Consider the following 21905-nt stretch of genomic DNA (forward strand, 5'->3'; position numbering starts at 1 on the left):
GTTTTCGATTTCGTTTATTTGTTGACATTGACAAGTTTGTGTTTTTCTTGGTAAATTGTGAAAAGTGGATTTTTCTATTTTTCTGATTTATAATAATTTATTGTTGGCACCTATACCATTTTAACATCTTCAAAATGAATAGGATATTTGGTAGAGGAAAACCCAAAACTCCAGGACCGAGTATTACTGATTGTATTGGCAGTGTAAGTATTACCAACTTATATTCTGTTGAGATGATTCATCGTTTACAAGGATGATTTTGATTGAATATTTGCCCGCAGGTGGACAGCCGAGCTGATAATATTGAGCAAAAGGTGCAGAAGCTTGATACTGAGCTCCGGAAATACAAAGATCAAATGGCTAAAATGCGCGAAGGACCAGCTAAAAACTCTGTAAAACAGAAAGCTATGAGGGTACTCAAACAAAAGAAGATGTAAGTAAAAAACAGTATTAACATTATGACCTGTTATATTTGATGTTCTTGATCTGTTTTTACACAATATATTGCCATATGGGTGAACTTCTGGTAAATAACCATTTAACCATGTATGCAGATGTCATGGTTGTATCGGTGCCGTTTCTATTATGTCAACATTTCAGACACCCTGCCTGTTAAGCAGGAGAGTGAAAAAGGCATGAAAAGCTACTTACTTTTCTATATAAAACATATTAAAAAAAAAATTACCATTTGTTGTGTTTCTTGTGATAAACCAAGTAATTGTTTCTCCAATAGTGTTCAGATACTTTGCTGGACACAAAACATTAGCTGGTGAAAAGGTTTCAAATAAATGACTGTCTGATTTTGTCTTTGTGTGTTATTACAGGTATGAGCAGCAGCTGGAGAATCTTCGGAACCAGTCCTTCAACATGGAGCAGGCCAACTACGCCACGCAGACCTTAAAAGACACACAGGCTACGGTGGCCGCCATGAAAGATGGAGTCACTCAAATGAAGAAAGAATTTAAGAAAATCAATATTGATCAAATTGAGGTCTGTGCTTTCTACTACAAGTTTTTAGCAAGTTATTATCATCATCAGATTCGATTCAAACCAACTAAAGCTGTAGTCTACTACAAATGTCATATGGTGGGCAAAGTACAAAATACTCAAACCCCATAGTTAGAAATTGTATGTCATACCATACATACTGCTTAGTCAAATAGTCTGATCTCATAGATTATCTTCCAATAAGCATGAAAAAGGATACACATACTTGCCAAGGACTGTCCAATCATCCCAGCCGGCCAGTTTCTTAAATTAGATAGATAGATAGATAGAATATTCTTTATTTGCACACACACATGAAATAAACTTACAAAACTTAAATACTAACACATATGTACGAAAATGGCGGCCTTATCGCTTAAAGCGATTTTTTCAAGACAACCTTAGGGTGGAAGAATATTTATGATCAAAGAGGGGTCAAGTGTAGTAAAGAATTGTAAAGGAATAATTAAAATAAAGTTTTAAATAAATTAATGGTTTATTGTTGTCTACAGGACGTGAACGACGAGCTAGCAGACATGTTGGAGCAGGCGGACGAGGTGCAGGACGCGCTCGGCCGCCAGTACGGCATGCCCGAGATCGACGACGACGAGCTAGCCGCTGAGCTTGACGCACTGGGTGAGATACTATTGTAATAATAGGTATATTGTAAATAGCTTAAGGATAGATTGTACAGACATGCGATACAAGAAAGATTGGTGCTGCTTACTTGGGATAAGACCATGTCCAGTAAGGGCAGATGATAATTATGATAGAAATCCGATTTTCTCTAGGTTATTTCTTGCCATTCACACTCAAGAGATACATAATTTAAAATCCATTCATCATCATAACTTTTTTAGTAGCAACCTTCGTTCTTAGTTTCTTACTATTCAAACCACACATTTATGCTAGGTCTCCACTTCACCCTATTTAGCGACTTTGTTATCTCTATTTACGAATAAGTAACAAACTTAAGTCCCATAACAAAACACAATATTTACAACAAGTAGCACGGGGCGCATGACGCACTCATCGAGATGTGACAAAAGTTTTGCATCGCTCTCACATAGCGCGGCCTCGATAGCGAGCGTGATGGAACACTATTGTCACGTCTTGACGTGCAAGTTTTGCGCCATGTGCTAGGCTAGTTTAAAAGTAACAAAAACAAAACCTTATGCCCCATGAGGTCATGGGCCATGACTAATCGCAATATTTATCCCCTGCTTCCAGGCGACGAGATAGCCCTAGACGACGACACGTCCTACCTAGACGACGTGGTGTCGGCCCCGGCGGCCCCAGACCGCGAGCCGGGGGCCGACAGCGTGCGAAACAAGGACGGCGTGCCGGTCGACGAGTTCGGCCTGCCGCAGGTGCCCGCCGCGCAGACCACGCGCTGAGTGGGGAGGCTTTTGTGTGGGAGGGTGGGTTGCCTTGGCTTTTTGTTTTAAGTAACGATTTATGAGACCACACGCTGAATTACCAATCTTGTTGTCAAGGGATGAACGGTAAATTGCCTTGGCTTTTTATGTAGTTACGTTTTAATTATCGGTTTTATTGAATTTGTACTGCAGTAAGGCACTGGCAGATTATATCACGCAGCGAGATTTTAAAATCGATATACCCCAAAATCTACTCTAATATTAATATAGACGTAAGATCTGTGATTTCTTATGCTACAGCTTTCAATTCCTTTCCATAAGATAATATTTATATTATTATATTTTATTCTAACATTATCTACGTGATTTGAAACACATTGGTTACCTGCTTTATTCAATAAATATGATATTCAAAATAATATAAATATTTATAAAGGGATGTATCAAATAAATAAAACCAGGGGTTATATTAATTATCACCATTACTTACGTAAGTACTACGTTTAAAGTTTCTGTTATAATAACAAGAAAATCATTGATTAAATTACTAACACAAAAAACTACAAATTACTTTTATGATGTGATCTGCATTTGTGTTGCTGACGCATGTAGATTTTATATTTTTCGTTATAAATTGTATGTCTATTAGTAATTAAATGTATATAATAATAATTTTCTTAATAAAATATTATTTGTAAAACTAATTTGATTTTAAGATTTAAATTCCTATTTTTAGATCCCTATATCTGAGTTAAATAAGTTCCCTTAGGCAGTCAGCACACTTCGTTTGTAAAAATATTGGTCGTTAAACTGCTGTTTAATCAAAATTGATTTAGATATTTTTTACATGCGATATTAATTTATTGAGTCGAACCAAGTAAATGATTGTACTTATTGTAATTACCTCTCATTATTATGCATGACGTGACAAAGGAATAATTATGGCAATTTTCTCCGGTCGCTACGAGGTAAATGAAACGCTCACACCAATAATTACTTGACAAATTACGTTTATTCATAAAGTACGGATAAAATTACACAGTCAACACTAAAATACTGCTAAGTTCATATAACATACATGCGTACGGCATTCAATACTGCATTAATCACAGGATCAGCTAGCAACGTCGTATAGGTACCTATTCGCTTTGCGACACAACAATAAAACTAGGGAACGATTCATTAAATAAATAGATTTACTTAGTCCACAATATTTACATCCTAAATGATATGTACAATCACTTGAAAAATTGTAATCTCTATAAGGGTGGCGGTAGCCTAGCTAACTTTGATTGTATGTGACACAACTGGATTTAGTCTAGAGCTTCTTGGCCTGTCTTTGGTAAGAAGAAGCAGAGGAAAGCGGCAACTGGAAGAAAACAAAATATAGGTTAGATTATTTGTATTTTATAGCATATGCATAAAGAGTTATGAGCTGACTGAGTTGGCATTGGTATGTTCAAAGTGCTTCACTCGAGAGAGGCATATACCTATATAGGAGTTTTCGCCCCACACTCACAGATTTTCCACCTCCCGGTTGTTATCGCAGCGATATTTCGTTTGGCGTCTAGTCATTACTATCAGTTTGAGGCTAAGGTTTGAGGTAAGAGTGTTGGAGTTAGAATGACCATTATTGTTTGATGGCATGTCAGTGTTTGACCGACTCGCCGCCCGCGCCGCCAATTCGCACCTAAAGGTCTTGTACACAAAACTGCGCTGCAACCATTGAACTAATACTCCTAGTGTATTCATATTACTTTATTTTTTTAGCAACATTACTTTAAAATTCTTCCACTGTTTGGACAGTTTTTCAGGGCAAATGCTTGATTATTGTCGCAGGTTTTTGCGATGCGATGTCAAGCTCTAACACCTATTACATGCGGGTTATATACTCACGGTAGAGGAATGCAGAGAAGAGTACGATGGGCACGACGCAGTTGATGTCGATGAGGTAGCCGAACGACAGGTTGCCGATGAGACCGCCGCCTCGCCCGGCCGTCAGCGACAGTGCTGCCGCCATTACCCTGAGGGGAAAAATTAATGAGTAACTATGTTCATTTCAAGTTATTCCTTAGTACCTATTAGTAAAGTTATTCGTCTTATGAGCTAGGTACCCAAATACTGAAATACCTACCCTGAATTCAATAGAGTTTTTGACACTTTAATATTTTTATAACCGACGTTGTGATAGTTGTGATATGTGAATTTCGACCTTTTTGATTGTCGTTAAGAGTTGAAGCACGTGTGTTTCAAAGTCAATTTTATCCTTGTTTTAAAACAATACGGTCTAATAATTTGTGGGTTATTTTATAGCCTCCCATGAGGATAACTGCATACGGAGTACGAGTTTTTAGTTCGAGTATCGAATAGTAGGTAAATGCGCCACCTATCGCCCACACGATGTATTACGCGCCATACAAATACATAATTATAAAATTCTCACTGGGCCCTCTGTATGCCTAGTGCTACCACTAGGTAACACCAGGCATACGGAGGTAAAAATGTTCAAAATCTTACCTAAGGTTAGTCGGGAACAGATCGACCAGCACACAGAAGACCAGACTGATGGCGAGCGAGGTCAGCGCCTCGAAGATGCACGACAGCACCAGGTTCTGGACAGAGTTCTGAACGAAGTACAGCCCCACCGTCACCGTCGCCGCCATGCCCAAACTGAAGACTGGGGAGATAGAAGGGTTGAGTTATGTGCTAAACTTAGTTCCACACAGTATGGCTGTGGTACAAACGGAAATATCGTAAAAGGGTCGGATTTACGAAAAAGTTTTCGTCTGTGAATGGAGATTCGCCTTTTTTGTTCGTATGATGGTTACCGTTCGATTCATCATCACCATCATCAGCCAATAATCATCCTCCGTTGGATAAAGGGCTCCAGAGGAGAACTGCAAGAATCCTTGGTCTCCACTCTCCTTTAACCACTACGGTCTACCTCCAAACTACCTACACAGAGCGTCCCGATTTCGCATGTTCTTATCCCATATACTCCGGCTATAAGCAATGAAAACTCAGATACTCACTAAGGAAGAACTTAGCTCCAAGCTTATGCACGCAAAGCGGCAACCACAGCGAGGTCGGAATGCAAGCCAGTCCAACAATCAAGGTGTGCATGTAGACGCTCTGCTCGATGGTCTTGCCGCAGTCGAAGGGGTCCAGGTCGGCGTCTTCCACCACGATGCCGCTGACGTCACAGACAGAAGCCGTGGTGTTGGGGAACTGGTGCTCGAATGCCTCGTAGCGGTTGAACAACTCCGGGAACCAGATCATGAGGGTGTAGTAGCTGGAAGTAAGGGTATGTGGGGTTAGATTGGTTTGTAGGGTTTCATGATTGTTTGGGAAATTTTAAATATCTTTTCCTGAAGATTTTCTCTGGAACTAATGTGTTGAACACACATTCAACACATTAGAGGAAAGGGACATTATGGACCTGAAGGGTATTAAATTACTGAGCATTGTGAATACAGAGATTTCCACATCATGACCCCATGATTTATACTAAAAACGAATAGTTAGCTATATCTGTTATAGTGAAGATTCAAATATCCTTTCTCTCGCGCCACACTTATCCCAAACACCTTCTTACCTAGTGGTCAAGCCAAACTGTATGATGCAGGTGAGGATGGTGTACTTCAGGTAAGGGGGCTTGCACAGCGCCTTGGTCTGTCCCCAGATCTCCGTGAACAGCCGCTTGATGTCCTTGGGCTTCCGCATGCTGAGACTGCGGACGGACTTCTGCGAGCTTTGAGATGCGACGGAGACTGTGCGGACCTTCTCCTTGAGGCTTTTGATCTGTGGGTGAAGAGGTGGTTATCATTTATTTTGTGCTGTGTTTTTAATGAGGTGTTGAGGACAATGGTTTGTCTTCGTGGTGGAATGATTAGATAGCGTAGTAAACCGCTACTGGTGTGTTTTTTTGAAGGATGCGTCCACCAGTAAGTTACCAATACTAGATGTTTGAGGTTGGTGGATGTTTTCACACGGACCGCTTGTCTACCAAGGATATCTCCTGCCTGCAACGCATATCTTGGATAGTTGGATGATCGCGTTTTTATTGATTTGTTGATATCCAACAATGTAAATTGAATACAATGAAATGATATCATTTAATCTGAATAGACATAAACTTTTTTACACAACACCTGCACACATTTATTTATTTATTTATTTTATGGAAAACTTACAGCTAAAATCGACGACCGAATGGCGTAGTGGTGACGACCGAATGGCGTAGTGGTTAGTGACCCTGACTACTGAGCCGATGGTCCCGGGTTCGATTCCCGGCTGGGGCAGATATTTGTTTAAACACAGATATTTGTTCTCGGGTCTTGGATGTGCCCGTAAAATGGCAATAGGCCCGCCCCCTATTACATTGGGACTAACATAACACTCTGGCGAAAAGTGGGTGCAGCAATGCACCTCTGCCTACCCCGCAAGGGAGTACATTAGTACAAGGCGTGAGTGCGTGTTTTTTTTTTTTTTTTTTTTTTTACAGCTAAAATTTAACAGTATAACACTAAAAATAAACAGTTGAAAGCCAATTACTAGTTTTCACTAATTAATAACAGAGTATACACAAATGATTCCTATGTATGCAAACATACTAACCTAACTGGAAACACGAAACTAAACTAAGCTAAATAAAATATTATTTATACCTACAATATGATATGAGTATTACATAAAATAACCGTTAACTAAATAATGTTACTACTAATCATAAATAGTTGAGCTAAACTTATTAGTTAGATTATAGCTGATAGAACGAGCGCTACTACAAAACATGTCTATGTCCATACAGTCGTTACTAAGCGTATTGAAAGAGCGCGAAGCTCTCAAAAGAAACGAGTTCTGCCTGTAGTTGGTATGAACGAGTGGAACATGCACCAATGATTTGAGACGTAACGGACGTGAGGGGACTAACAGATTGATTTTATTCAGTAGATCTGGACAATCAATACTATTCTGAGCCAGTCTAGTGAGGAATATTAAATCTGCTGCTTCACGCCTGATTTGAAGAGGAAGAAGGTGGAATTGGTTACAATGAAACTCATAGCTACGTCTTGGAATTTTAAATTTATAACATAGGAAACGAATAAACTTTTTTTGTATGGACTCAATTTTTGAAATATAGACGCCATAACGTGGGTTCCACACTTGAGAAGCGTATTCCAAGTTGCTTCTTACAAGAGTGCAGTAAATTATCTTAATAGACTTCATCAGCTTGAAATTTTTACACGAACGCATAAGAAACCCTAGTAATTTGTATGCTTTCTTTACTATTGCATCTACATGTTTGTCAAAAAGTAATTTTGAGTCCATTATTACACCCAAATCCTTTATCTCATTACAGATGGAAATAGATTGGTCGCTAAGACTATAGGTACTCTGGTACATGTTTCGTTTACGGCCAAATGAAATGGAGAATTCATAGGTACTTACTGTAATTAATTAGCATAAAACTATAACAATGCGGGGATTTTTCCTATGGCAGTGCATCGACCTTTAGTTTGTTCTAAATACGCTAACATTTAACATACCAAATACCTGTTTTAGAATTATTTTTAAATTATTTTTCGATATGCTATTCTGGGTTACCAATACCATGCTATTTTTAATCCATAGTAACGTGATAAGCAAATTATTCATCCATAGATCCGTTCACCTAGTTCTGTTCAACTTCCATTTATCTGCTCATCTAATTCAAACGCCAACTCACCGGATAGTTGTCGGGATCGTCCCCGGTGTTCTGTCGGTAGATGTCCTTGAGCACGGCGAGCGCGTCGTCGTAGTCCCCACACTCCATCATGAACTTGGGGCTCTCGGGGAAGCTGAAGAGCCAGAAGCCGAGCAGCAGGGAGGGCACCCCGCACGCCGCGACGAACCAGTTCCATGAGTCGTATGAGAACGCGCCGTGTTCGATGCGGATGCCGGTGATGGGGATGATGCCCCACGCGATCACTGGAAGGGAGAGGTTGGGGGTTTAGTTTAGAGGTCGAGCGAGGTTGCTGAAGTTCTGCGTTTTAGGTAAGTATGTGAAAAGAATTTGCTGGCCTGCTCTATATGTATGACATATGCATGCAGAGCAGGCGATCAAACCACCTTTCATGTTGCAGCTTATCATGAACTACTATGTAGGATCTAAAATTGATGAAAGTTCATTAAAATAAGTTCATTATTATACAACTCCAAGATTCGGAAGCAATATACTTAATGAATGGGAGAACTGTAACAAATAACTACAGCATCCTTTGGAGAACACACGTCTAAATCCACGTGTATTTTTTAATAAGACAAGTGTGTCCAGCAACACGTGACCGCCCCGTCATCGTGTCTAACGACGAGTATCGCGTATCAGCTGCTCTGAACACGGCCAGTGCATTGCTTTACCCGCTTCAGCCAATTAGATATGCATTTAAAAACACATTTAAATGTTAAATACCCGATAATGTACATTAATTATGGTGTTAGCTGTAACTTACTAACTACTGTATAAACAGTGCCAATCGTGTATTTATTTTAGCACTCACTTGTTATGCTAAACTGATGCCATTTACACAGTGCATTATTGATTGCAATAATTTGTAATTGATGAAATCAAAGCCAGAAGACGAGCCGAGATCTTTTGTTCAATTGGCTACGGATGCTTATTCAGGATTGGTCTGTGAATGAAACTTACGGGGAAGAATGATGACTCCGAGAGTCCAGAACATCTCCATCCAGCAGAGAATCTTCTCTCGGTACTTGGTGGCCTGGAACTCGCCCAGGTAGGGGAAGCAGATACCCATGGCGCCGGCGACCCTGAAACATTCCCCACAGACATCTATTATCAATCTAACATCATCTCTTATCTCCGTCACTTGAAACTCGTAAAAGTTATCATGTTTTCAGCGGCACTTTTAGTAGGTCACGGTCACATTTTAGGTAACTGTTGTGGACATGTTTATTGCACGTGAATTTTCAACCGGAAACGGTGGACGACAAAAGGCTGTTACAAAAATAGAAATCGAGCGAAAAAAGGCAACTGCGCGGCCCGTCATTTTCCCTTTATTAACTCCGCAAATTAGTGGGAACTATTTATCCATAATAGATTTGTGCGATCATTGTTTTATCTGTAAGTGCCTGTAAGATGCATCGGATTAAAGAGACTGAAGACACTCGTTTGTAATTTCTTGATAACACGTGCATCTGCACGTTTCATCGCCGTATTATTGTTATTATTATTTAATTTATTGATTGACGCCGCGGCCGTCATTATACTCTCTTGTTATTTTACCCATTGTATGTTCATTTATGTGCAATATTTTAAATTAAGTTGGAAAAGTACTCGTATTTTCTGCACATCAATAAGGTTACATTAAAACAATACGAATTAGTCGTTGATTCAGTTAAACACTTATGTCACTGTAGTAAGTAGGTATAAGCTACTTACAAGCCCATGAGCACAAAACTTTAAAGATTTTCCAAAATATAAAGATCGTAATGATATAATATCAAACGCGATAGTTTGTAAGTATTGATGTTCGTTAGTAACTCTTTCACGTAAAAACTACTGAACGGATTTTAGCGAAATTTGGTATGCAGTACGCAGATACCCTACATTGATACAAAGCCAAATTTTTTCCCAGGATTCCCACAAGAAAGCTTTTTATAGAAGCTAGTGCGGGATAAAATTCGTAGGTAGTTACTACCTGTTCCCGCAAGCTTCGTTCTCCTTAAAAAGTTTTTCCATGGGAATTCCGTGTTAAAAAGTCTATGTGTTAATCCAGGGTGTCAGCTAACTCCATACCAAATTTCATTACAATCGGATCAGCACTTTTGACGTGAAGAAGTAACAAACATACACACATACTCACAAACTTTCGCTTTTATAATACCGATTATAGTAGGATAAGTAGGATACGTACGAGAAGCCGTTAATGAACCGGCACACCATGAACACGGGCAGGATCTGCACGAAGCTGGAGATGATGCCGATGAAGCCGTCCATCAGCAGCGTGGAGACCAGCACCACCTTGCGCCCCTTCGTGTCGGCCAGGCAGCCCCAGAAGTACGAGCCGATAACCATGCCTGCGGGGTGGGGTGATGGATGTTAAATGTGGGACAGGAATGAGTGTGTTTTGTTTTTTGTCAAGTGGGCGGGTATACAACTATACAGGTTTTTAACCTAGCACAGGGGCTCGGGCTATTGTATTGTATCTCATGCTTATGATGAACAATAAACTACTCAATCAATAAATCATACCGTTAGGGTAGACGAGTTCTCGAGTGGAGACCACGAACAGGCAAACGCAGCGTGGGACGCCCTCCTACCCGCTGGACCGACGACCTTACGCGGGTCGCCGGTAGTGGCTGGATGAGAACGGCCGAGGACCGAGAGTGTTGTGGTGCCCCTTGGAGAGGCCTATGGATGATTATTGGCTGATGATGATGATAGAGGTAACCCTGTAGTCTCTTACCCAGCATGGGCGCGGCAGTGAGCCACCCCTTGTCGGCGGAGGTCATGCGGAAGTCGCAGGTGGCGGCCGGCAGCACGAACGACACTATCGTGATGCCGATGGCCGTGTTCGCGTAGATCAGCCCCGTGATCGCCAGCAGGCAGAAGTGGAACCGACCGAAGCCTGTGGAGAGGATATTGTGTTATTATATTGTGGACGTAAATATACTTAGTTTATTATGTTCCTACGTATGAAATTCAAACCAGTAAGTCAGTCCTACTTAACTATTAAAGGTAAGAGTCCACCAACCGACCCATCCAGTATACTTTGCATAGAAATTCACACAAGTGCGTCCGCTTCATCGGCATTGCCGACGTCGTTTCCCCATCTCATACCGATAGAGGGACTAGTACATTTAAGGACATCATCATCATCATCATCATCAATTTATGTGTGAACTGTTTCTAAATGTAGTTAGCCCTTAAAATAGTAATTAAAAAAAAACCTTTCTTTGCTAGTTTGGGTCAGGCTACAGTCAGATAAATTTCAGTTACATTGCCCAGGTTGTTCCAGATGAAACAGTTTATAAATACGTCACTCGAGGAACTCACGTGCTTGCACGGTACAAGTCGAGTCGAGGCAAACTTTACTTACCAAGATATTATTTCCATGGTGGTATGCGTGAAAACAAAATTAAAATTACCTAAGGGAGAATTTAAAAGAATGACATACCTACCTACATACTTGAGCTAAGAACTATATGAAGATATAAGTAGGTAATAAATATATAAGTATGTATTAGTTTTATGCATACTTAAAATATGTCTTCTATCTGATATTAAGTACAATGAAAATATGCGTAGGTACGTACGTAACGTAGCAGTTCACTACTGTTCATGTTTATGCGTGATGAATAGTGCAAAAATTGGCAGTTATTCAATAAAATAGATAGGTACATTACTTTAATAATACGTATGTGTGGTATGTATACATATACTAAAGAAACAATAAAATAGAAGTGTGAAACTTACCGGTGGCCGAAATAGCAGCCTCGAAGTCGGCCCCATGCTCTAAGAAATCCAAACCTATAACAAAAAAACAATGTATCATTAAAACACGATGTAAACAAAGAAAATAAAAGAATCAAACATAAATAAATAAACAACTTAACTTGTAAGACAAGTTTTCTTGACATTATGAAGCGTGTGTTAATACTGATATTGGGGTTTCGGTGTTCTCGTACATAATTGATAAAGCAGTATGTTAATGGACAAAAATTAGGTTGTTAAATTATTCAACGAAGCCAATCTAGCAGAGAATATTTAAAGATGCGCAAATAACTAAGATTGTCTACGATCACTTGGCACGAGATCTATCTATCGTTTGGCACTGAGTTGTATTTTTGTTAAGTGATAGTGCAGGTAGATGACCGGTTTTATTTCAGTCTACCCTTTCTCTGCAAGTGATCATAATACGAGTGATCCGAGAATGGTACACGAATAAACGAAATCCTTATAGGATAAATTTTGTCCGTCCGTCTGCCAAATCAGAAACTTTCGTTTTGATTCGTAAATCTATTGAGTAAAAAATCGCAACACTCTGCAACTATAATCCCGTGCGTAGAGTATGAGTATTTTTGCGCGAATCTGCCGAGGTTGATTTTTATGTTTGTGAATATGGGCTTAGATTATATTCATTTATTCTTAAAATTACATAGGTAGGTTGCATGTAAACGGAGTGTTAAAGCCTATGTCCAGCTGTGGGCGATTACGCCCTGATGATGATAGAAAATGTGTCATTTTGCCAATACATGAAGAAAAGCTGTACTTTTTGGAAATACCACACGTCTTGTATTATATAATAATAATAATAATATGTGGGGACATCTCACACACGGCCATCCGACCCCAAGCTAGGCAGAGCCTGTGTTATGGGTATCGGACAGCTGATATATTTACACAAATACATAGATAGATAGATATTAAATATAAATATCAACACCCAAGACCCGAGTACAAATATCTGTCTTTTAAACAAATATCTGCCCCAGCCGGGAATCGAACCCGGGACCTTCGGCATAGCAATCAGGGCCACTGACCACTACGCCATTCGACCGTCATATGTGTATACGTATACTCTTTCTTTCTACTTGAACGATGTATACTATACTATACTTACTTATCTATCATTAATTAAAAACTAGAAAAATGCGGAAACTGTGAAGTGCTGAGTATGGAAATAAGTGGCAACAAGAATTACACATTCAAGTCATGTTATAGAAGCTTCGTTTTGACACTCGATGTATGGAGTTGTTGTAAAGCAGTTGTTCTGAACATAATATTAAAATTCCGACATCCGACAATACCTTTTGTCACACTTACGGTTCACCAAAACTACGGCATGATTCATGTAGTTTTTTAAATATATTTTATGTACGTAAGATTAAATTTTTCTATAAGTTTTCTGTAAGTATATTAAAACTAATTTCACCATTACCTAAGTATGGAAAAGTATTTTTCTAGTTAGGTACGTACCTAGTTAAGTAGATTTATATTTATTTTTCAGGCCAAAGGAAAAACAATGGATAAAATTCCATCCTGCGTATATAAATTAAATAGTGCCCAAAGATGCCCAACTCTGTAGCCAGGTCAGTGAGTGACCTGATACACGGGATTATCACTGTTAAAAATGCACCATGTTTATGCAGAAATATGTAGGCACTTTTCAATGGTATACGGGTATAATTATTTTTATGATACATAAAGATACATAGGCATTCATGGTTTCAGGCTAAGGTTAATTATACATATACCTACCTACCTAGGTAATTGATAAAAAATATACCTAGTCTGAAAAATAGTTAACTCTGGTAGCAAAGGTGACTGATAAAATTGGGTTACTGAGCAGATCCTTGAACTTAAATTGAAAAGCAAACGTAATCTAATTTGGAACAAAACAAACTAAAAAACCACATCAGAAGCGTCGCAGTTGTAAGTCAACAACCATAAAGCGAGCAAACAGTATTTCGAGTGACTTATTTGTCTTGTAAATCATGAACAATTAAACGAACGGTAGCTTTTGTTTGCCGAGAGCATCCTCACTCATTACATCGTGATTAAATCCAGTTTACACTTTTACAGGCGCCGCGCAAACAAATGGCGGAGTGACATGACTAAACAATTGTAGCCTTTAGATATCTTTACTTTACTTTACGATACCTACTTACAACATGGTGTCACCCACTCCCGATGAATTTAATTATTATGATCTGATGTCATAAATGATAGGTGTGTTTTGGGGAGCAAGTCTTATACATCATATAATTATAGTCCTGCCATCCTGCCTCCTGCTAGCCCGACATAGACAGCTATCGAGACAGTGGCACGCGCGGTCGCACTGATATAAGTAGCACACAATGAACTTGTCACAGAGTTATTAGTGAAAATAATTTCTAGCCACCAAAATATTTTTTTCTGTGGAATGTTGTTACTATAAAAATAAACATATTTTGGTTCACTATCTTCTTACCAGTTACTTTTTACTTTATCATACTTAATTTAATTTGCTTTAGGTACCTGCTGTGCTCTTTGTAGATTCCGCTATAAGTAGGTATAAGTTTTTTTTTTATTTCTTTAATATTACTGAGTAGAAACCTATATTTTTAACACATTCAACCTAGGCCAGCTCTAGCAAATAACACGGATTCTTCACGATATATTATATTTCATGAATTGATGATATTTCGTAAATTTATACTTTTTGACAGAGATTCAGTAATAAAGGGTATTTGTGATTCTTACAGGCGAATGCAATGTAAACATAAAATATGGTCGATATCCGACAGGTTGAATAAAAATTCGCCTCATTTGCACATGAATGTAGCAGAGCACAGCTCTACCGCAGTCGTTTGCAAGTTTTCAAGGAATCGAGGCCTCTGACAGCTGTCAAATATCTGTGAAATCATAATTTGACGCGCCGCTCGAGACGATACTAGTAATTAGGGAGTCTGACACATAAATGTTTCCAACCTTCAGTTTAATTGTGCTGGGAAAATGTGGCCGTCTTGTACAGTACAGCCGCTGACGCCGGTCAGTGCTTTAATTGATTGTCAGCTAACAAGATCGCTATCCTAATATCGTTTGTTATAATGAAACACAACGGGTATATTATTTATAAAGAATGGTTGGTATCCTCATGTAAGATTACCTAATCGGGATCGGTTTTATAAAATTTTAATAACATTTATTGTAGACTCTCCTCATACCTGCGTTTACCTACTACCGGCATTTGAAGCAACGACTTTAATAGTCTTACTCTGAATTTATCATAAATCACTATCGAAGTAATTAAGTATTTTTCGAACAACATACAGTATCAACATGTACAGTGAAAGACATTATAATGACTGACCAAATTCACAAAAAAATGCTTTTTATGGTAAGAAACTGTTCAACGTCTTTCAAAAAAGTGTTCAGTAAAACTTTTATACCGCGCATCAAATAATTCATGAAACCGGTGTTTTAGGAATGGGTGTTTTGTGAAACAGATATAATGTTCTAGAGAAATTCGTTTCATTAAATAAATTTAATAAATTTCGAGAAAAGGTAGTTAATTTAAACAGAGTTCCTGAGTTCTGACGTGGTTTAATTTTAAAAGTTTAACAAGATAGATAAATAAGATCTCATATTTAAATAAATTTAAGTACATGTATGAGTACATAGGGTAGAGGGTGTTGGAAAAGTGGTATAATAAGCCAAAGGGGGGTGCAGGGGGAAACAGGGAACCATCCTAAACAAAATGATGTTGTAAGAATATTGGAAATTCGCCAAAAAAAATCTTTTTCCCAAGCTGAAAAAAATGATGATTTATTTTGTGAATTTTGAAATATTATAGAAAAACAGTTATTTAGAATGACCACCTCAGTGACCCCTGTCGGGGTACAAAATAAGTGTGTTTTGTGGTATGTCCTGTACTTTGTTGTAGATTATGGAAACTTCTTCCACTGCCTAAGGACCCCTATGATCCTATTTGTATTTACGATTGTAACTACCTACAGGCCGTCACATCGAAGTGAAACAACATCCATTTAATCTTATTAAAACAGTCGTTGCAAAGTTATTAGCCGAGTTAATTACTCGACAGACGACTTCTCTGAAATGGGTCGACATTTTCTTTCAGTAACTTGATGTTTTCTTTAGCTCTGCTCGAGACGCGGTAAAAAAAGTTAGAACGATGTTTGCCTTTTAAAAAAAATTATAATGAAAGTATTATGTGATATGTTATATGTCTCTTCTTCACAACAATGACAAACCCGTTCGTTTTGTTTTGACCTTTACCAAATTCATGGTCACTGGCTTTTCTCTCGGGTGTGTAATTTTGAATGATTAAGTATTTATTGTCGGACTCAATATGCATGTGAGGACAATTTTTAGACTCTATTCAATTATTTATGGCGTACTCAGTTGCCTCGTTGTACGCAACTCACAACCGTATGGACTGTTTTAAAAGCCTAAATTACTTATTCTTCGAACACAATGTTAACATATTATCGAACATATTATAGTAAACTAGTACTATCTGCACATTGACGATGCTGAGAAGATTGCAGTTTCTGCCTATTTTTTAATCTGATCGATAAGATACTTATTTGACAGTTTGTCTTTTTAAACTTGATTCTGGACTTGACTTTGATGATGAATCTTGGAGATAGCTTCCGAGTGCCTTCTACTGGTATCGTGATAATTTAGTTCTTAATTAGGTATTGCACGGCTGCAGTAATCCCCAAAGGGTCCATAATAGTGACGCGATTTTAGCTGTATGAATGATGTCTGGGTGTACATTTGCACTTATATGATAATATTAACATCTTATTACAAAAACTTATACGCCTGAATTTGCAGCAGCAAAAATATATTAATATTACAATATGAAACTTCCATCAAAAGAGAGAACCTTCCCTCACCCGCATTTCAGTTTAGAACCTGGCAAAATTTTCCTTGTACAACCTGAACATAAATATTTACGCTGCGTGAAAAATTGGCCGAATATGTACTTAGTATACTTATATTGTACCGCAGGTGGTGAGAAAAATATTCGAAAATTTTCGCGCTTCACGGTATGAAACGGTCGCCTGAAAATTGCGAAATAGCTGGAATATTATTCGGGGTGTGCTCGACATGACAAATGGTGCTTCCAGACTCAAGAACTTTTAGCGTTTAAACAACGGGTGCCATTTGGTTGAGATTTTCGATCCATTAAAATGCTGCTTTAATTATTTATCTTCGAATATCGAATTAATCGATAAAATGCAACTTACCCATTTTGGCAATAGGATTTCACTGTTTCACTTTACAATAAGAGTTCGTTTGAGATCACGCTCGGTCCCGTGTGTCGCTGCACCACTACCGCTGGGGCATGTTCACTGCGCGCGCGCCGCTCGCTCGTGCCACCGCGGAGGCTCCAGTGCGAATGCCGCCCACTCCTCACACTCAACAAAGACTACTTCTACGTCCATGATAACGATAAGCCTGACGCATGATCACTCATCTCGTGTTATCTGCTCTCGTATTCATACCTAAACCCGCCGGTCACGATCGATCTTTCCCTGACTGCTTCTAGGCCGATACGATTCACTTGAATGTGGTTATGTAACATTTTGATCGTCATTGTCACCAAATTTTATATTTTCAGGGGTTTTACGCCAAATCGTGGAGTTTCCAGGGGTTTTTCGGTACACATCTACACATACACATATGCAATACATGGTTGTTTACTAGTGGGTTCAGAGAGGAAACGGGGTTGTTAGTGTCTAATCTTCAGTCTGGATCAGCCTACTCCTCTGTGCCTAAGATTAGGTAGCATTGACATTAGGTATTAGGTAGTAAGTATGTCTTTTTAACAGAAGCATCTATTTACAGTGGCGGTACAACCTCATTATTAAATATTTACTGTCACTGTAAATATATGCATCAGGGTTTTTTTCAGCTTGTCTTCAGTAAAGGAAATCATTAAATATATTACTCATTGTAAACATAAATGAATGAATAAATAAATCAAAGATAATCAGCTGACAGACCGTTTCACTGTGCAGCCATTGATCCCATAAGTAGAGTATGTATGTACTCAGTGCGTTTACTTAGTTTTAAGTTACGTACTCGTACGTTAAGTATCGAACTGTCTAGTATCTACTATTTATTTCAATAATATAGTGTGGTGGATTTTCCTATCACTAACATTGTTTTATTGTTAAATATTTCATCTACAAATATATATTTTTGCAAGTTGTGCGATAATTACATGCATATACTTACTTGATGCTTACTAATACGTAAACGTATTTACCATAATGAAATTAAAATTAATATGCACAAACAGTTTAGTAGAGTACTAGGTAATCAGAGTGAGTAGGAGCAAATAATCCTCTTAGTGTCTCCTCATTACGCTCATCTCCTCCGGGACATGCTGTCCTGGTACAATAAATAACGACAATCATTACAAAAACAAATTCTCATCCTTATTAAAACTGGATTTGCAATATTCCGACGGTATTTCTATTTTATGGCGTATTATAACGGCAATTAAAATACCAGTCCGATGGACAAAAAACCTAATAAAATATGTGCACAAGTTTTATTAGTAAACAGTTACGTTACACAGGAAGAATTGGTGCCTACTGCGTACCTTACCTGCAAGTCTAGACTTTATTTAATTAAATTTGTAACTTCAATTTAAATTGACGAATGCTAATGATGAACTCAGATATATTTTAAACGATAGATATACTTATAGAAGCTCTTGATATTTTACTTTCCAGCTATTCTATTTTTCAAATTTGGTTTTTAGGATCAACTGAGGGACCGATATGATTTGATGACTTCTTCCTATGTTTTCACCGTGTGTCGGTGACAAACACATGAGCTAGTCTAGTTTGTCATTGTCACCGTGTAGGAGCGGCCACAAAGTGAATTTTCATCTTTACAGATCCCAAAAAAACAATTTCTATTTTTTATATAAAAAAATACTTACATCTGTGATCTCACTTGCACATACGGAGTTAGACAAAGATAGCGATGGAAGGTCGCCCGCCAGCTGTAGGGCAGTAATGCAAGGCTTTGCCAAGGCAGTGCCGGTCAAGTGCAACCTGCTACCATACTGTAGGCTCCCGCGCGACACCTCATTTGAATACCTGAGTGACATCTATTACAAAGACGGAAGATGTAATATCTAATAGCACTTTTGTTTTTTTGGATAGCTGTTCATTCTGGTACTTTACATAATTGAAAGTCTGATTTATTGATTGTTATTGTAGTGTTTAATATTGCACGTAGGGGAATCATGTGGGTGATTATAAATGTACAAATAATAATATGCACTTTTGATTGTAGACTACTATTTTAAGAACGCACAAAGGAACTATATTCAGTCGTATGTTATTTTTTTTAAGGATGTTTATTAAGTTTTCTACAACTTTCCTGTTTTGTTCCTTGAAATTATTTTGGCATTAAGCACAGCCTTCGATTTTCGTGACTGTGGGTTTTCGAATACCGCTTTTAAATATTCAATACGTTTTTAACCCTGGCCTTCAATTTGAGTTTTAGCATTTACACCACGACATGTCCTTAGCGATTTAACGAGTCCTTTTATCGTGTTATTTCCTCTAAGTCTTATTATAAAATTCCAAGAAACTTTTACTTTAAAGTTCCTTTCTTATGTACAACATAACATACCCATAATATGGACACGTTCCTATAATTCCTTACTAGGTAACCAGAACTTACACTTAGTTATAAGACCTCATATTTTTAATGACATTTATTACATGAAAGCGGTTAACACATTAAAAATACATATTTCGTTCATTTAAATTCTACTAATCAAAATCAATTCAAAATCTACGATCCACAAAGAGCTTCGTCATTAACCTATATAACAAATGTTATCAGCAATATGCCTCGTCAAAAATCACTCAAAAAGGCCACCCCGAATCGTACCTGGCCCAAAGGTACCCATTATACTCGCAGCATTACCGCGTTGTATAGCGAGTGATATCCTTTGAGCGAGGTACGAACCGGAGCGGGGCGGTCATAACCTCTGATAACTATACGTCGTCCAAGGCATTTTAAAAAAGACCTTGCCTCAGACCCCCATACTCCACTTGTCTCGAATGCTACAGGAATAAATGTGTAGCAGTTCTTCAAGGTAGCGTATTTCAAATGTTTGCATCTAGCTGCGCTCTCCGCCGCCGACCCGGCTGTACGTGTGGTCCCTGGAAGGTGAGAGGCAGCAAATGTGCTCACGCAAGTCGCGTCCCACAGCAGGCTACGTCCACGCTCCCAAGGGACCAAGGTTAAGCCATCAGGGCGTTTACCGTCACTGCGGCTTAAACCAGGAGGTTCTAAAACACAGGGAATGTTGGCGGTGACCATTGCCCTGCGAATGATTTCATTCAAGGCGTGATGGCGAGGAAATCTTCCTGCGCATCTCTGGCAACTCAATCCATGATGTCCTCTTGTGTCTACCTGTGCTCCACAGATGCACACATGCTGTTCACAAATATTACACCCCAGCCTCAAAGCCACAGCTATCCTTAATGTGTCATTATCCAGCAATGTACCCATTTGTGGTGAAGGCAAGGCATGGAGCCAAGCACCTGACTCTGATGCAGATGCAGCTCTAAGTCTGGCCAAGTCCACACCTGAACTGGTCTCGATGAGACTATCTAATATTGCCATCGAGTTAATCTCATCCCAGTTCCTTTGCATCTCAGGATTATCGGGAGTAACCTGTCCCGGACGCTGAGTCTCCCATTCTGCTAAAGCCTCGTTCACAAAGGGCAAGCGGAACCCGTCACCATCAACTGAGAGAATACGAGTGACCAGTTCCACTACCCCATGAGCCGAGGCCAAAAAAGCCGAAAGACTAGTGTCTTGTACCCGACGAATCCCGAGGCCACCATGTCTTATGGGCAATGCCGCCTGTCGCCATTGGACATCATCAAGGCTAACATTGAGCAAATCCTCAAGCGTACACCTAATGGCATCGTCGATTTCTTGCGTTTTATCGGGATACAGCTAAATCGGGGAAGTTCTCACTGTGTATGTTAGCTTGGGCATTGACAAGCAGCTGCGAAAAATAGTCAATGCCACATGAGCCGACAGGTTTTTCAAACGTTCCCGCGACTTAACTATACCATCCTTTTTAGCATCCAGAATTGATGGTAGAGCCTCTGGAAAGATAGGTGCTCCTAAAAGTGTGAAGTTTGCTTTATCCAATATTTTCAGACCTGGAACCACTGCTGTTAAGGTTGAGATGTCTTCGTTCGGGTTGCAACAAAATACCTCACACTTATTGGAGTTTACCTCAAGACCCAATTCCTTGAACGCTTCGACAATTTTCTGCACATCATTCACAACTGTATTAACACTGCCACCAATTGTTCCATCATCCAGATACCATATATTTAATGGGGACTGCACGTGCTTGACAATGTCATGTATTGCCAAGCTAAAAATCATTGGTCCTAGTGGGTCTCCCTGTTGCGCTCCAACCTGAGATAATATTGGCACTGGACCATGGAACAACTGGCTTGGTTTTGAGTAGCATTGATTCAGAAACGGAAAAAGAGTCGGAGTGTGATCCTGTATTTTCGACAGAATTATGTCCCTTTCTAAATTGTTAAATGCATTTCTTATGTCAAGCTTAACAATTATGTCATGCAAATTAAGCGGTTAATTGACTACAAAGAAGAAGATACTCTTAATTATGAACTTGGTCTAAAGACCGATCACTCCATTTCAGGCTCGGCTGCAGCAAATAAAGTACAACCCAAAAATCCCCTTATTTATTTACCCACTACATACAATAGTACTTATACACATACTTATAGTAAACAAAATCGGACTAAATGACCCCTTCCTAAATGACTGTATCTTTCATTAATTCTATGTATTGACAATATCAATTAGGTATAGTAACATTTTGCATGTAACAATAACAAATTAGGAAATAAAACAACAATGTAATAAGCAAGATGGTCGCACGCACCATCACTCCACTTCGCACCGCGCAGTTCGAGACTTGAATAATAAAAAAT

General features: G+C 38.8%; 2 protein-coding genes across 2 annotated transcripts; one reads left to right on the plus strand and one right to left on the minus strand.

Annotated features, from left to right (window-relative positions):
• Positions 1-11: 11 nt before the first annotated feature.
• On the plus strand, positions 12-3070 carry LOC105387062 (charged multivesicular body protein 5). Its single transcript, XM_048623130.1, has 5 exons — positions 12-203; positions 282-433; positions 825-990; positions 1500-1623; positions 2218-3070. Exons 1-5 carry the CDS (start codon positions 135-137, stop codon positions 2382-2384), a joined length of 678 nt encoding a protein of 225 aa, XP_048479087.1. The 5' UTR covers positions 12-134; the 3' UTR covers positions 2385-3070.
• Positions 3071-3356: 286 nt separating this feature from the next.
• LOC105387063 (synaptic vesicle glycoprotein 2C) lies at positions 3357-17301 on the minus strand. The gene is made up of 11 exons (XM_038112517.2): positions 17130-17301; positions 11845-11898; positions 10835-10996; positions 10283-10445; positions 9055-9176; positions 8095-8336; positions 5962-6167; positions 5399-5658; positions 4884-5043; positions 4263-4390; positions 3357-3735 (listed from the first exon to the last, which is right to left on the minus strand). Exons 1-11 carry the CDS (start codon positions 17131-17133, stop codon positions 3680-3682), a joined length of 1557 nt encoding a protein of 518 aa, XP_037968445.1. The 5' UTR covers positions 17134-17301; the 3' UTR covers positions 3357-3679.
• Between the last annotated feature and the right edge of the window lie 4604 nt (positions 17302-21905).

The sequence above is a fragment of the Plutella xylostella genome, chromosome 9, assembly GCF_932276165.1.
Source record: "Plutella xylostella chromosome 9, ilPluXylo3.1, whole genome shotgun sequence".
In the NCBI taxonomy this organism is placed as follows: domain Eukaryota; kingdom Metazoa; phylum Arthropoda; class Insecta; order Lepidoptera; family Plutellidae; genus Plutella; species Plutella xylostella.